The sequence below is a fragment of the Lutra lutra genome, chromosome 18, assembly GCF_902655055.1.
Source record: "Lutra lutra chromosome 18, mLutLut1.2, whole genome shotgun sequence".
NCBI lineage: Eukaryota > Metazoa > Chordata > Mammalia > Carnivora > Mustelidae > Lutra > Lutra lutra.
Genome location: NC_062295.1, coordinates 1,353,845 through 1,369,007, shown reverse-complemented (window position 1 = coordinate 1,369,007; position 15,163 = coordinate 1,353,845). Strand labels below are relative to the sequence as shown.

Below are 15,163 nucleotides of genomic sequence, written 5' to 3'. Positions count from 1 at the left end.
GCACACGTACTTTTTTCTCCCCAAAGAGCTGTGGCAAGGCAGGGAACACCCAAGGAAGCAGGCCCGCACACGGGGCGGCCTTCCTGTAACCCAAAGAGGCACCAGCGCCGGCGACAGAGGCCAGCACTCGGCGCGGCGGGAGAAGGCTCCTGCCTCCTCCACTTCCACGGGCCTTCCCCGGCGAGCGTCGGGCGGGGCGGCCAGACACGCACAGAGCGCCCCCAGAACGTCTGGGCCGCAGGGAAGCAGCTGCAGGGGCGGCGTGAGCCTCAGTCCCAGTGGGTGGCCGGCTCCGTGGGCCAGTGAGCAAGGCGCACACGGGGGGGGGGGGCAGCAAGGCGCACACGGGGGGGGGGGGGCAGCAAGGCGCACACGGGGGGGGGGGCAGCAAGGCGCCGGGGCAGCCTGGACCCACAGCACCACCCCTCAGCCCCAGGCAAGAGCCACCCGGCCGCCACCCCACAGAGCCGCGCTCCTCTTCATGGCCAAGGGGACACGGTGGAGGCAGGCCATGTCCTCAGAGGGTGTCAGCTGACAGACCAGGTGCCTTCTTCCTGCGGCAGGAACCTCGCACGTGTCGGTGCTCTGGCCCGGGAAGGCCTATTACCAGAGTGCGGCGAGCCTAGACAGCACGCCGATCGCCCAGCCTTTGGGCGCCCTCCGCGGGAATCTGGACCAGAGCCCCTCCCTCTCCTAGGCATCCGTTGTGTCCGTTTTACAAATGAAGGGGCTCTCGTGGGCCTTGGTTGGGTGTGGAGAAAAGGCCCGCCGGGACAGCCGTCCCCGGAGGCGGTGAAGGCCCACCCCGCCCAGGAGTGACCAGTGGGCACGTTCAGGCAGCAGGTAGAACAGACCTGTGCCCCGAGGGAGGAGAGCACACACGGCTCCAAGAGCTGCTCGCAGCTTCTGAGCGGATCCCAGATGGGACCCGAGCCAGCCCCTCTTGAGCGAGAGTCCCGACAGCAGAAGGGTGACCGCCACAACCGGCCGGAGCCCAACTCCAAGCACAGGGAGCACTGAGGGGCCTGGGGCCGGGCCTGCTCCAGGCTGCCTCAGGGCCAAGACACAGGGGACCACAGGCTCCCAGACCAGGTCCTGTCTCCGGTGCACAGGGAGACATCCATGGAGAATGACCCCGTTGCACTCATGGACCCTCTTCCACGGCAGGAGGAAACAAGGCCTGACGTGGCCCCAGGACAGCCCCAGTAATGGCCGGGAAGCTCAGGGCCCAGTTTTGGCGCCTAAGTAACTTCTGGTTTGGGCTGAGCCCATGTCATCCTGGGGCTGTGGGGACACCAGTTTCTGTGGCATCCCCAGGCCCCCAGGGTGCTAGCCATAGGGTCCTAAGACAAGTCCTGAGTTCAGATAGCCCACCTCCCTGGCTTCTGGGAGAACCAGGACCTTCTTGCTGGGCGCTCTCCTTCATGACCTTCGAGGTGCTCCTGCCTTAAAGGGAGCCTACGGCAGGAAATCAGCCTGAAGGTTCCGGAATGCTGCCGCTCTCAGGAACTGGCCGCAAGCCCAGCGTTCGTCAAGGATGTGTAACTGCCCAGCCGCCACAGCCCCAGCGCAGAGGGCCCTGCCCAACCCCCCCAGAATGCAGGCCCCCGTCCCCCCAGGTCAGCATTCACGTGCAGTCACTCAGAAATCCTCCCGGCGAGTTCCGAGTGCAGGGGGCGAGCAGGTCGCAGTGCTCTCAAGAGAAACTCCGGAGCCAGGAGCCGGGAGGCTGTTACTCCCCTCGCTTCAGGCAGTCACGACTCAGGAGTGACACCACAGAGTTCTGTCCTCCAAATTGCTCGGTCCATACCCCCCGCCAGCAGATGCAGGGTCACCACCAGCAGCCCAGGGCGTGAACGTGCAGCAGGAATGCATCCGCTAAAATCCTGGGACTGTTGGGAAGCGTGCCGCCGTCCCCCCACCTTCCCAGGTCCCGCCCGGCGTTCGCACCACACTCCGTGTTTCTGTTTTCAAGTCGGGCACCTCAAGCACACAGAGGCAAGGGCTTTGCCCCTGGGCCCAGACAGTGGCTGGCGACACGCAACTTAAGGGCCTGAGCCTGTGTTTTCGCAGCACACCCGCCGATGGACAGGCCGGAGACGGCTTCTGCGGGGACGGGGCGTGACAGAGCTCAGGCATTGGTCTGTAGGAACGAGGGGCTATGGCTACAAAGGGACCAAGAGCTTCGCTTCGCTTGTGGGGCCTCCGGCTCCTCCTCCCACCTACTGGGATTTGAGACACGGTACCCTCTCCCCAGGCCCAGGCCCAGGTCGATGACCTTGGTGTCCCACAAGCTGGCAACACCCTGGAGAAGACTGTAGACAGTCTGCCCCTTGCACACCGTGGTCCAGTCCTTCCCTGACCGAAGGCTCAGAAGGTGCAGCTCAGCCCCGCTCCCTGCAGGTAAGAGCCGCGGAGCTCCTGTGGCAGACCAGCGAGGGCCGGCGTCTGGGGGTGTCGCTCTAGCCCACAGCCAGAATGGCTGTGCAGGGGGTTGCCTGGAGGTCCCGCCTCCTCCCCACCCATCCGGTCAGTTCTCGTGACTCCAGCCAGTCAAGGCCTAGAGGCAGGACAGCCCGGGATCGGTGGGTAAGGAGCCGTAGCTCCCCCACAGAGACCCACGTCTCACAGGAATCAGAACCTCGATTCCCGAATCCTGCGGTTGGGTGACACCTGCTGCATTTTGCAAAGGAGAAAGCGAGGTGCGAAAGCGTGTGATGAGCTGCCCGACATGGCCCCAAGGACGGGGGCTGGAGCTGGGCTTCCGACCTCACTGGATGGCCCCGGCGCGCCCGCGTCCTGCACACCTGGCACCGCCCCTCCCGCCGCCATGCGCGGGTGTCTCTGCACCTGCCTGCACGTGACCGCAGAAGCCCCAGGAGGGCTGATGTCGAGGCCACAAACTCGAGCGAGCAGGTGAATCCACAAACAAGGGATCTGAGATGACGGGGATGGACCACCCCATTTTCCCCAGGCCTTCGTGGCTGCTTGTGGCCAGCAGAGGGCCCTGCCCGGCACAGGTGCACACACGTTCCCGCTCCGGCACACACTCCGATCCGACCCCTCTCCTGACCAGGGCGGACGCAGCTCCCCAAAGCCCCCCTCCAGCCCAGAGCACCCCGGGGATGACGGGCCACCAGAGGCCGCTGCCGCCCGCTTCCCGCCTTACCTCCGCCCTGGCAGGCTGCCCTCGGTTTGGCTGTTTCCCCCGACTTGCTGCATCTTGGACCTCTCGATATGTTCCACGTAGGTCTGGATCATCTGTGACCGGACACATGTGCCGTGTGAGTCAGGCCTGCTGGCCCAGGCATCTGCCCTCCAGCCCGCGGCGCCCTGGCAGCAGCAGAGACACGTTTGCGGAGTCTGAGCCGTACAGAGCTCCTTGGCTGGGCAGCAGAAGCCAGAAAGAGAAGGCCAGGAAGGCCAGCCAGGCCAGCGCCACGCACAGCACCGCTGCGGGGCTGAGGCCGCATCCTTGCGCACAGATCAAGGCCGGGCACTTACCTCCGTGTGTCTCTGGTGCAGAGCGTTGTACTCCTTCTTCATCTCGGACTCGCGCTCCTCCAACCGGGAAACTGTAAGACACAGCCACTGCCCATCAACGCCACAACCCACCTCCCCACGCCTCCGCACCTGCCCTCGGGCCGTCTGTGCCAGGACAGACTGAAGCCTGGTGCAGACCGCAGTGGCCCGCCAGCCCGGACGGGGATGGCCAGCAGAGACCCCGGGGCCACGAGAAGACGGATCCTGGGGGTCCAGCTGGCATGTGGTTGCGTGCTGTGTTACCGGAGGGTGTTCAGTTCTGCCGAGGGAACCAGGATGACTCAGCCCACCCGGGGCTGCTACCTGGGCCCGCGTGGCGACAGCTCCCGAGATGCAGGGAGCTCGCTGTGGTCCGGTGGAGACAAGATGTGAGTAAGGGGCTCGTAGAAAGGGGCAGTTCCTGTGTGCGTGGCCTCTGTGGCGTGGGAGAGCCCAGGACCATCTGCCACGTGGCATGGAACAAGCAAACGTCCCCGACACGTGCCAAGGGCTGCAGACCAAGCCATAGCCGTGGCATCCCGGCCAGCAGGGGTGGTGCCCGGGAGTCCCCGCGGGCCCTGCGTGTGCTCCACCCTCAACGGGTGGGTCACCTGACCGGTCAGCGGGCCTGTTGGACCTCCTGTCCCCTGCCTCCCATCATCGGGTGAGCGTGCCAGCCTCGGACACCTTCCATCCTTGGGCCCTTGTTCAAATTTCCACTGTGTCCCCATGGCCCCAGCAAGTGGAGAAGACTGACACACAGAGTGAGGCGGGATCTGTGACTGTCAGGGGACTCACAGGTGTGGTCCGCCGGGCTCACCTGCCTCCCACCCACCCTTCCTCCTGAGATCTAACAGGTGACACCAGTCCACATCTGGCTTTGGTCCACATGCTCTCCTGTTCTGCAGTGTCCGCAGGGGCCGCGCTCCCCCACCCCACAGCAGGGGCCTCCGAGTCGGCGTCTCTGTGCAGCTCTCTGGGGCCACACTCCCGGGAGCAGCGAGGGCGTTGCAGGACGTGGGGGTCTGCGGCTCAGGAGGGTCGTGGAGCGTGCTGATGGCCGGTGCAGACTGCAGGGCTGTAGGGCGTTGCTTGTACCCCAGGGCCGGACCGCCTGACCCCCAGCCTCTGCTCCTGCCTTGGGAGGGGCAGCCCGTGTGTGCAGCAGGCCCTTCCTCCTGGCCTTCTCTGCTGGGCAGGTGTGCAGGCCGCCACCTGGCCGAAGGAACCACACATTTGCTCTCCCTTCCTCCGGCTCTCGGTCCTGCTGCCACTGAATGAAGAACTTCAGCCAATAATTTGGAGTTTGTATTGCTTTCCTTCTAAGAAGAGCCAGAAAGGTTTCGTATCTGCACAGTACTCTAGGGCTCTGTGTGATCACGGAAAGTGTTTCCCTCCGTATGCCTACAACGGGCCGTTTGGTTTGCTTTCATTTTGCAAACACCACAGTATCTGTAGGCGTACGGGGGCTGCTGGGCCCGTGGCTGTCTGGGAGTCTCTGACCCAGCCATGGGGCGCTGGCCTTAGCCACAGGCCCTCGAGTCTTGGTCTGGGAGAGGGACAGACCCGGCACATCAGATCATCTTCCCCCAGGTTGAGAGATGAAGGGACCCGCTGTCCGGGGTCACCAGGGAAAGCAGCACATTAGCTCCTGTCATGGAAACTTCCACTGAGAGTTCATGGAAACTTTGGCCACAAAATTTAAACAAGACTCGTGAAAACGGAAATAATAGTTCTTAGAATCATCATCACCCAAATCACTTTCCTTGCCTCTCTTTGCGAGGGACAGGGTGCTCCCGCAGGCCCCGCCAGGCACGCACCCCTGCCCCGAAGGGCCACCACGGTGGGCGGCGAGCTGACTGCCCAGGAGCAGCGTCCCCCCCCCTAGTGGCGGACAGACAGGAGCCACGCCACAACGGGGGTCTCCACGGAGGGCCTGGTGCGGTCCAGCCCCGGCCTCAACTCTCAGCGAAAATGCTCTGTCATCAAAGGGGCCTCATTTATTTATTTCCACCCGGGATCGGAGGCCGGCTACAGACACACCTGGCGGGGCACAGGCATAAACGCGTGGTTGAGGGAATCCCGGTGAAAACGCGGCTGCTGGCTTCTCTCTCTCTCCCTCCCTACCCCTCCCGAGCCGGGGCCAGGGGGGAAAGACACAGACAGTCCGATGCGGCTCCCACCGCCTGCTTACTCTGGTCTGCGTAGTTCTTAGCCTTCAGCTCCAGCTGGCGCGTCTGGAACTCGTAGTGCTCCACCTGGGTCTGCAGCTCCTTCTTCTCCTGCTCAAGGGCATCTTCAAACTCGATGAACTTCTGTGCACGGGAGGGAAGAGAGTGGGTGTCACGAAGGTGGGACGCCAGGGGACAGCAGCGCGTCACGGAAGGGTCACGGGCTTCCGGGACCCACAGTCATGGGCTCCTGGCATCACACTGCCTGCCACCCTCTGCAGGCAAACCCTGACACGCCCCGTCCAGAAGCAGGGGCCAGACGAGTTTCCCGAGAGTTAGTAACTCTAGAACCTTCTAGCCAGCTGCCCAGGATTCACACTGGGCCCCGACTATAGAACGGCTTATGCTCCCTTTAACGATCTACTGTTGCCTTCTTGAAAGCCTTGATACTTTTTGAAGGAGGGACCCTGCATTTTCCTCCCCCCAGCAGGCCCCACACAGCAGGTCGCCAGTCCTTTCCCGACACAGTAACATCAGTCTCCCGGACACTGAATGCCTGCGTGAGGTCACAGCCACTCTGCTCCTCATCTGTAGTCAGTTCCTCCTCGGCCCTGGAAGCCGCCGCTACCGGAAGGACCAGCAATGGGGCTGGGTCTTTGGAATCCTTCCCGTACCCAGTAAGTGTCTGAGCAAAATTATCATTGAACCAAGTGAAAGGAAAGCACTTTGCAAAAAAGCAACAACAAAAAGACGACTCCAGAGAGATCCCGGGAGGGCTCCTGGCTTCACAGTGGAAGCCAGGTGTGGATGTGGAGGGGAGGAATGGGCCGGCCCAGGGCCTCAGGGGTGGGAGTGGGGTCCCCCGCGCAGATGCCGGCACTCAGGGTGAGCTGCTAGCACCTCGGTTTTGTGGGGTGGAGACCTGGAGGGGGCGGGGCGTGGGGGAGCCCCATCGGGTGCCTCCCCACTGCAGCCAAGGGAAGTACGGCCACCCCATGGCCAGGAAGGCCCACACGGAGGGCGCAGCTGTGCACCGAGCACGGCACATGGTTCTCACTCATGCGGACACAACCAGCACCCCAAGAAGCAGCAACGGTTCTTAACTGACTGACGAGGGTGGGCTTTCATTTGGGGAATCTCAGCTCCTGTTACTTAAAAGAACCAGACGATGGGCAGCCTGTGCCTCTGGTGGGAACACCAGGCCAGAGTCTGAAGTACGAGGGAGAATGTTTTTGAAAAACCGTAACTGTACCATCCAGAGTCGGTTAAAACGGGGTGATCTCCTTCCAGACGTGCATGCGTGTGTGCGTGCACGTGTGTGTGTGTGCATGCCCAGCACACACACATGATCTCCCGTACACACGTTTGGGACCCGTTATTTCCAGGAGCCTAAACAGGAGCGTCTCTCTACCTCAAGAAACATACTCTCCCCGTCCACTGTCGGCAGGGTGCAGAGCGGAGCTCATCCCAGCAATTTCCTCCTGTGGGGCTTCCAACCTGCTCCAACACGTCCATTATCGGGGTCACGGCCTGCGGAAATGCCTGATGGCTTCCTGCAATGGGAGACCCGGCCCTGGGCCCATTCATGGCTGACAGCCCCTCCAGGGGGGCCTCCCAGCTCACTCCCCCAGGGCGGGCAGGAAGGGCCACCCGATGGGTGGGACCCGGACCACCGTAACTGTCCTGAGTGTCAGGTCCCCAGTGACTTCAATACGTACTGGTCCCCAACAGCTTACTACGTTCTTGTCAAACACCCTGCCTGCCACCAAGTTCCTACTGTTCCTCGTGATCTGTGACCACCTCGGCTGCTCCCGTCTCACGCACAGCAGGGCCCCCCCGGACGCGGGTGCGTGTGCACTGCACAAGTGTGCTTTGTCATTTCCCCTTTCCTCGTGGCTCCAAACTGCCACCTTCCTCACGTGCTCAACCCTAACACAGACTTCGGTCTCTCCGTGAGCCAGGCCACAGGTTTCTCTGAACGTGGACTGTTCCATTAACCCATAATATCGGACACGTAGTCAAGTTTTCAAGTCCCGTTTTCCACATTTTCTTCGTTATTCCCATCTGCTTTTCCTTCCAGATTAACTCGCGAGCCCTCCAGGGTCACTCATGTGTTTATTTATTTTTTTTTTAAAAGATTTCATTTATTCACCTGACAGACAGAGATCACAAGTAGGCAGAGAGGCAGGCAGAGAGAGAGGGGGAAGCAGGCTCCCCGCTGAGCAGAGAGCCCGACATGGGGCTCGATCCCAGGACCCTGGGATCATGACCTGAGCCGAAGGCAGAGGCTTTAACCCACTGAGCCACCCGGGTGCCCCTCATGTGTTTATTTTTGCATAAGCACTTTGCCCAGAAGCACAGGCTCTTGGGCCTCAGGCAGGGGTCCCGACCTGCAGGCTGCACCCCTGTGGTGTCACACAAAGAGAAAGAGTCATTTTAGGGACAGCCGTCGCGCCTGCGTTTCCGCATCACCTGCACTTAAGATGTGGAAATCAGCTGAGAGATTTCCGAATTACAGACGGTGTCAGAAAGCCCACTTCCAGATTCTTGCGGAGGCCAAGACAGACTCCTTGCATCTATCCTGGTAGCCGATCACTAAACCCAACCTTGGCGACAGGGCCGGAATGCTTTGTCAGCCCAAAACCACCGACGTGCCTAGATTCCCGATGAAGCAAACCCCAAACCAGGCCGCAGGCACAAATCCTCTGACCTTGATATTTCAAGGCTTTCCGCATCAGGAAATATGGACACATCACCCAAGAGAGACAGCAGCTACGTGAAGCTGCGTACGTCGGCATCTGCAAGGCCAAAGACAGAGCCCACAGCAGGTCAACAGGACGTGTGTGGTTCTCAGGACACATGGAACCCCAGTGCCAAAGGGATGGCCGGACGGGGCGGGGACGGCTCAGTCCTTCAGAACGGGTCCCCTTCCATCTTCTTGGCACCCCTGTGCAAAGGGGTGTGGGTGCTCCCGTGGGAGCAGCTCCCCAGGTGAACACAGAGACCCAAGAAACCCACAAGTGACCATCAACAGACTCGAGGACCCTGGCCCTGGCCCTGCGCAGCTCCCAGAGGCGCCTGAGCGAGGTGAGGCCACTGGCTTCTGGACACAGCGAGTGCGGCAGGGAGCCTCTGTCCCCGGTCTCCCGGACGCGGGCATCCTACCGGACAGAACTGATCGGGGGGCGCCTCAAGGCCCCCGAGTCTGTGAAAACGTCCCCGACACAATGTGGCATTCTACACCTTCCAAGAAATCATTTTTCTTTCTCTCGTGAAGAAATGATTTCAATGTCATTCAAGTGTTTCCAGTTTAAAAAAACCCACAAGCCGGCCGTTTACCCGAGATGAAAGAGGCAAGGCAAACTTCATCCGTACTACGGGCAGTGAGTACCGGGAAGGGGCAGCGCCTGCCCAAGACTGCACGGATGCTGGGTCTTCGTTTCTCAGGAGGGCGTGCTCAGGGCCGGCCTCGGGAAGAGGTACGAGGTACGGGTCCTCTCGGCAACCAACCCCGCTCCGGCTACGCTGGCGGTTAGCTCAGGGGCAAAGAGGGCGGGTGGGACAGCCCAGCTCCCCTCCCCGCACAGGGGGACGGCCGGCAGCAGGGCGCGGTCCCACCTGGGTCACCGTGAGCCACCAAAATGCAGCAGATGACTTCAGAAAGGCAGAGGGTGTTTTTATCTGCACATCGTTTACTTTAGATTTGGGAGAATTAAGGCTTTTCAGTGGTGGGAAAAAGGGCGATGAGGGGGAGACTAAATCAAATCTACAAAGAAAGTCTTCCCAAAATTTGTAAAGTAGGATCTCACTGTAAGGAAAGAGGACTGGGACTGGGAAGAACAAAAACCTGGCTGGGAGCATCTGGGTCGAGCGGGCCCGCAGGGTACCGGATCACACAGAAGTCTCCTGCATCGGAAACCCCCCGCCACACACGGCAGCGTCCCCGTTTGCGGTCTCCGGAAGGCGCACCTGCGGGAAAGCGAGAGCTTGGCTCACGTGCTCACGTGCTCGCTGTTCGTACTCCGGGTTTGAACTTGGAGTTATCGTCTGTCCGCCCAGGTCGAGTCAGCGCGTCACCAGGCACAGGGTAACCCACAGATGTTTACACTCACTCTTACGACCGATCTTCGGAGCGGCCCGGAGAGCAAGGACTAGCTCTCCTCCAACAAAGGGAAACGTGTCTCAGCCTCTGGATACGAAACACCTAATTCTCACGTCTAAATACCAGTACACACATGGGGCCCTTTCTCGATTTATTTCTAAGTACTCTTCCCGCTCCCAGCGAACGGCACTGGTTTAATTCACACGGATTTCCGAGGGTGGGCAAGACAGACACAAGAAAATCTGTGTGTGTGTGTGTGTGTGTGTGTGTGTGTCTCCAAAAAAATGTCTCGGATATGTTTACACACTAAGAATTAATATACGTTTTATATGTTAATATACAGGCTGTACAAAACATAGACGTAGAACACATAAAACACATGATGAGGTTGGTAACACGGGGCAGGAGGGAAGGAAGGTAGGTAAGACTCAGAGCCCGCAGGCCGCAGCCCAGGACCCGTGTTCTCTGGAGTGTCCTCTGCAGCGAGCCCTGGCTCCTTTAGCTGGCTCGTCCGCTTGGCTGCTGCTCGGCCTAACGGCACCAGGTCCAGGGCGCTGGCCTTGGCCCTTCCATAGACACAGGGTCTTGCTGGCCAGAAATGAACACTGCAGATGCGACACGGGCCCCAGGCTGCGTGCCTGAGCAAGCACCTATGGGCTTCCACAGGGTGAGAAGCGGGTGTGGGGAGGCCGGAGGAGAAGAGCCCATGGAGGGGCACGGGCACGGTACCCAGAGAGCCTGCAAAGTGTCTGGGGAGGGGCGCACAGAGACTCTCATGGGAGGTGTCACTTCACACTGTCGCTGAGGACAGAGTCGAAATGTGCCAACCTTTGCCACTCAAACCCCATGGGATGAGGTGTGGTCCCCTGGGAAAAGGACCTGTCCCCCGCTTAACCTGGCCTTCCCCAGTTCTCCTGTGCGTGACAGGGGATGAGTGTGCGGGCGCAGAGAGCTCACTGCCCTGGGGTGAGACTCTCCCGCCCTGGTGACTCAGTGCTTGCTCGGGACTGGTTGGTCCTATCGTCGGCCACCCGCTGCTCCAGACCTCTCCTGGCTCTCTCTTTCCGGAACCCCCATGCACAGCCGCACCGAGCCGGGCTCGGAGAAGCACACCTCCCCCTCCACCCACAGGAGAGGGACAGAGGCCACACGAGCACAGGGCTCAGCGCTATGGGGAGGGATAAGCATGACACTTGCTATGATCCCTAAGAATCTCAATGTCGGGGCGCCTGGCTGGCTCAGTTGGTTTAGCGGCTGCCTTTGGCTCACGTCACGATCCTAGGGTCCTGGGATCCAGTCCCACATCGGGCTCCTTGCCCAGCAGGGAGCCTGCTTCTCCCTCTGCCTCTGCCTGCTGCCCCCCTGCTTGTGCTCTCTCAAATAAACACAATCTTTAACAACAACAAAAGAATCTCCACGTCATCGTGCCGACTCAAAGAAACCAGACAGAAAAAGAGAAAACACCTGCACGATTCTCTTTACAGTTCTGGAGAACGCGCAGAACTCCACGGCCTCGGAGAGCAGACCAATGGGGGCGGGGAAGCAGGGAGAGCTCACCGAGGGGCAGGGATGGCGGCCACTCGGGCCACTCAGGCGGGTTTCTGGGTGTAGACATGTCGAGATTCACCGAACTGCCCAAACTTGTACAGCTCAGTGCGTTCACCTCAATAAATTTGCTAGGAAGAAGGAAAAGCCGGTAAGAAGATGCAGCCCAGGTCAAAGATCTCGCCGTGGGCTGTGACACCAGCGTTTCTAGGCTCTGGGGACTTCGTGCCACATCCTCCACGGCCTTTCGAGAATTTTGTCACCTCCCCGTTCTGTCCTGAACAGCCGGCACTCCCGTCCTGTCGCTGTTTGTCTCGCGCTATCTTCTCCCGTCTGGTCTCCTGGATCCAAACCTACTGCTTTGGGAGCTCTCCTCTTTCTGGAAGGTGCTCACAGAACAGCATCACCCTCTGTCGCCTGCCGCCCGCCCTGGGGAAGCTGAAGGCGCCCGCCCTAGTCGTGAGTTTCCACTCAGGAAAATAAGAACTCGCTTCCTTGGCTGCATGAGCCGGATGTGAAGCATCAGTGGCTCGGGGCGGTCGTCAGCGACTAAACCAGAGAGCACAAACTAGAAGTTTCCACCCTCACAGAAGGTTGTGTTGAACAGACTGCTGCTCTACTGACTCACGCACAGAGCCTGTGCCCTTTGGGAGCCGGACAGACACTTGGGTGTGACACGCACCGAGGCAGAGGAAAGCCGCCTCCCTCCTCATCTGCACGGGCACAGGTGGCCAGCCCCGCTTTGAGGTGTGCCATCAGGGGGACAAGAACCAGCCTGGGGGCAGAACATGCTAAGAAGGGCAGTGCCCCCCAGTCAGCCAGGAGGCAGCCGGAGGCAGCTGGGGTGCGAGGCACAGGGACCCATCCCTCTAGCCAGGCCCGCACGCATCCAAGCACCTGGCACCCAGTACCTGGATGCACTCCACCCTGTCCTCGTGCCAGACTCCGGGAGGCAAGGGTGCCCAGGAACTGGAACCACAAGTCGGGGGACGGCAGGACAAGACCAGTGGCGCACGGAGCAGGCCCCAGAGGAAGGTGGGCCTGGCAGGGTTCAGGCACGATGGGAGCCTCACCCTCCGTCTCCCCAGGGCAGCCCAGCCCCACCTTTCAGGCACACCCCACGTCCCACCTCATCGGCACAGGGATGTCCAGCAGCATCTCTGCCAGCACCTCCCCACCGGGCGCCTGCCCCCAGACCCAGTCCCCAAAGCCTGCCACTGAGCCTGGCACCCAGACTGCCCTGGCAAATGAGGACACGGGGGAGGGGGAGATGGGACGCGCCTTGGCAAAAGCTCCCTCTGGCTGAGGAAGCATTGGGACAGGGAGAGCAGCTGGGGGAGGCCAGTGTGACGGCTCCGACTGGAACCAGGTCGGTGCCAAAGGAGACGAGAAAGGAATGTGAATCCAGAACTCAGTGGAAAGAGCAGCGGGGACTGGTGAGTGGTGGAACATGGGAGCTGACGTCCTGACCTCTCCTAGATCACAGGAATCACGTGCCCGGAAAGGCACGCTGGCCCGGCTGCTGGCGGTGCCCCGGTTATCTGCTGCTCACAGGCCGCCCTGCAGAGAGGGACCCCGTCCTGCACACAGCAAGGGTTTCAGACACTCGGGCATCATCGCTTCCGGGGGCTTCCTGCCAAACGAAGGGGCGTCCCACAGAATAAGCAGCCCGTGATGTCACGATCGTTCAGACCCCACAAAAAGCAGAAAGCGAGGACCCAGTCTGCAAGAGACGGGCCTCAGCAGCACCCCGGGGATCATCGCGGAGTGAGAGGGAGGGATGGAGAGCAACGCAGAAAAATGTTCCCATTTGGGAGTCTGGGAGCAGGGCGTTATCTCAGCAACTTCTAGAAATGATTCTAGAACGGGAAGTTTTAGAAAACTTAAAAATAAAAAACCCAAGGTCGCCTGGGTGGCTCCATCATTAAGCGTCTCCCTTCAGCTCAGGTCATGATCCCGGGGTCCTGGGATCGAGACCCACATTGGGCTCCCAGCTCAGCGGGACGCCTGCTTCTCCCTCTCCCACTCTCCCTGCTTGTGTTCCCTCTCTCGCTGTCTCTCTCCCTGTCAAATAAATAAACAAAATCTTAAAAAATAAATAAATAAAGATAAAAACAAAAAACTCAGTGGGACACTTGGCTGGCTCAGGAGGAGCGTGCAACTCTTGGTCTCAGGGTCGTGAGTTTGAGCCCCATGTTGGGGATACAGCTTATTAAAAAAAAAAAAAAAAAAAAAAACTTTTTTTTTTAATTAAAAAAACACCACGGGGTACCTCGGTAGTGCAGCTGGTTATGCATCCAACTCTTGGTTTTGGCTCAGGTCATGGTCTCAGGGTCCTGGGACAGAGCCCCCAGCTGGGCTCCACACTCAAGACACAGTCTGCTTGAGAATCTCTCTCCCTCTCCCTCAGATCCTTCTCTTTCTCTCAAAACATAAAATCCTTTAAAAAAATAATAAAATAGGGATGACCAGGTGGCTCAGTGGGTTAAAGCCTCTGCCTCCAGCTCAGGTCATGACCTCAGGGTCCTGGGATTGAGCCCCGCATCGGGCTCCCTTTTCGGCAGGGAGCCTGGCTTCCCCCTCTCCCTCGGTGCCCTACTTGTGCTTTCTCTCTCTCTCTCAAATGAATACTTAAAAAGAAATAGGAATAATAAAATAAAAAATCCCACAACACCCAGACAGTAACTGTAATTTAGAAGGCGCGTTTGGGAAGAACTAACTCATAGCAGTCCTCGGTCCTGCTTTCTAGCTGTGGCCAGCAGGCCCGGAATGTTTCTGGCCGGTGGGGGGAAAGGCAGGGTCTGGGGCCGTGCGCCCTCCCCCACATGTCTGCTCTGGCTCGGAAGCACCTCTCTTTGCCTCCACCTTTTTTTTTTTTTTTAAGATTATTTATTTATTTATTTGACAGAGGGAGAGAGACAGCAAGAGCAGGAACACAAGCAGGGGGAGTGGGAGAGGGAGAAGCAGGCTTCCCGCTGAGCAGGGAGCCTGATGTGGGGCTCAATCCCGGGACACTGGGATCATGACCTGAGCCAAAGGCAGACGCTTTAACCCACTGAGCCACCCAGGGGCATCTCTTTGTCTCCATTTTTAAGGGAGATGTGGTTGTTCTCCTGGAGACTCGGTGCAGTTACCATGGCTGACCTTTAAAGACGATTGGTAAAGGCACCACCGGCCACTTAGTCTTAATGGCTTTGTTTAAAAAGAAAAAAAAATTTTTGAAAACTGCTTTTAATATTACAACGTGGCAAGAAGAGAAATCCCAGGCCTTGTGCTAGCAGCGGCGAATCTGCTGCCATAATGCGGGAAACCGGAAGAAAACCTCTGCTTCGGGGTATCTGTTCGCGGATGAGAAAAGGCAGAGCGGCCAATCTCTACAGAGGAGCATTAGGGCTTTTCCTCCAGCTTAACCTTATCCAAAAGTTCTCCCTCAAACTAAATTACTTTTATGTAGGGGCGCCTGGGTGGCTCAGTGGGTTAAGCCTCTGCCTTCAGCTCAGGTCATGATCCCAGGGTTCTGGGATTGAGCCCCATCTCGGGCTCTCGGCTCAGCGGGGAGCCTGCTTCCTCCTCTCTCTGCCTGCCTCTCTGCCTACTTGTGATGTGTCTGTCAGATAAATAAATAAAATCTTTAAAAACAGTAATAATTACTTTTATGTAACCAGAAGCAAACAGTCTGGGGTAAGACTGCTCCCACTGGGCTCCTTCCTTACATAGTAACAGATGCTGAGGCCCCGTACACTGCACTGTCCTGTAGGAGTCTGGGGTATCACTAGTAGTTTCTTTAGGGCTGGGATGAGTCTGATGCAACGACGGCTGCTGA

General features: G+C 59.2%; 1 protein-coding gene across 1 annotated transcript in view; it reads right to left on the bottom strand.

Annotated features, from left to right (window-relative positions):
- MAPK8IP3 (mitogen-activated protein kinase 8 interacting protein 3) overlaps positions 1–15,163 on the bottom strand; it is a 46,391-nt gene that overhangs the window by 26,873 nt on the left and 4,355 nt on the right. Inside the window, 3 exon segments of the mRNA XM_047712701.1 lie at positions 3,170–3,261; positions 3,505–3,575; positions 5,717–5,837. Of these exon segments, the coding sequence (XP_047568657.1) occupies positions 3,170–3,261; positions 3,505–3,575; positions 5,717–5,837 (284 nt within the window).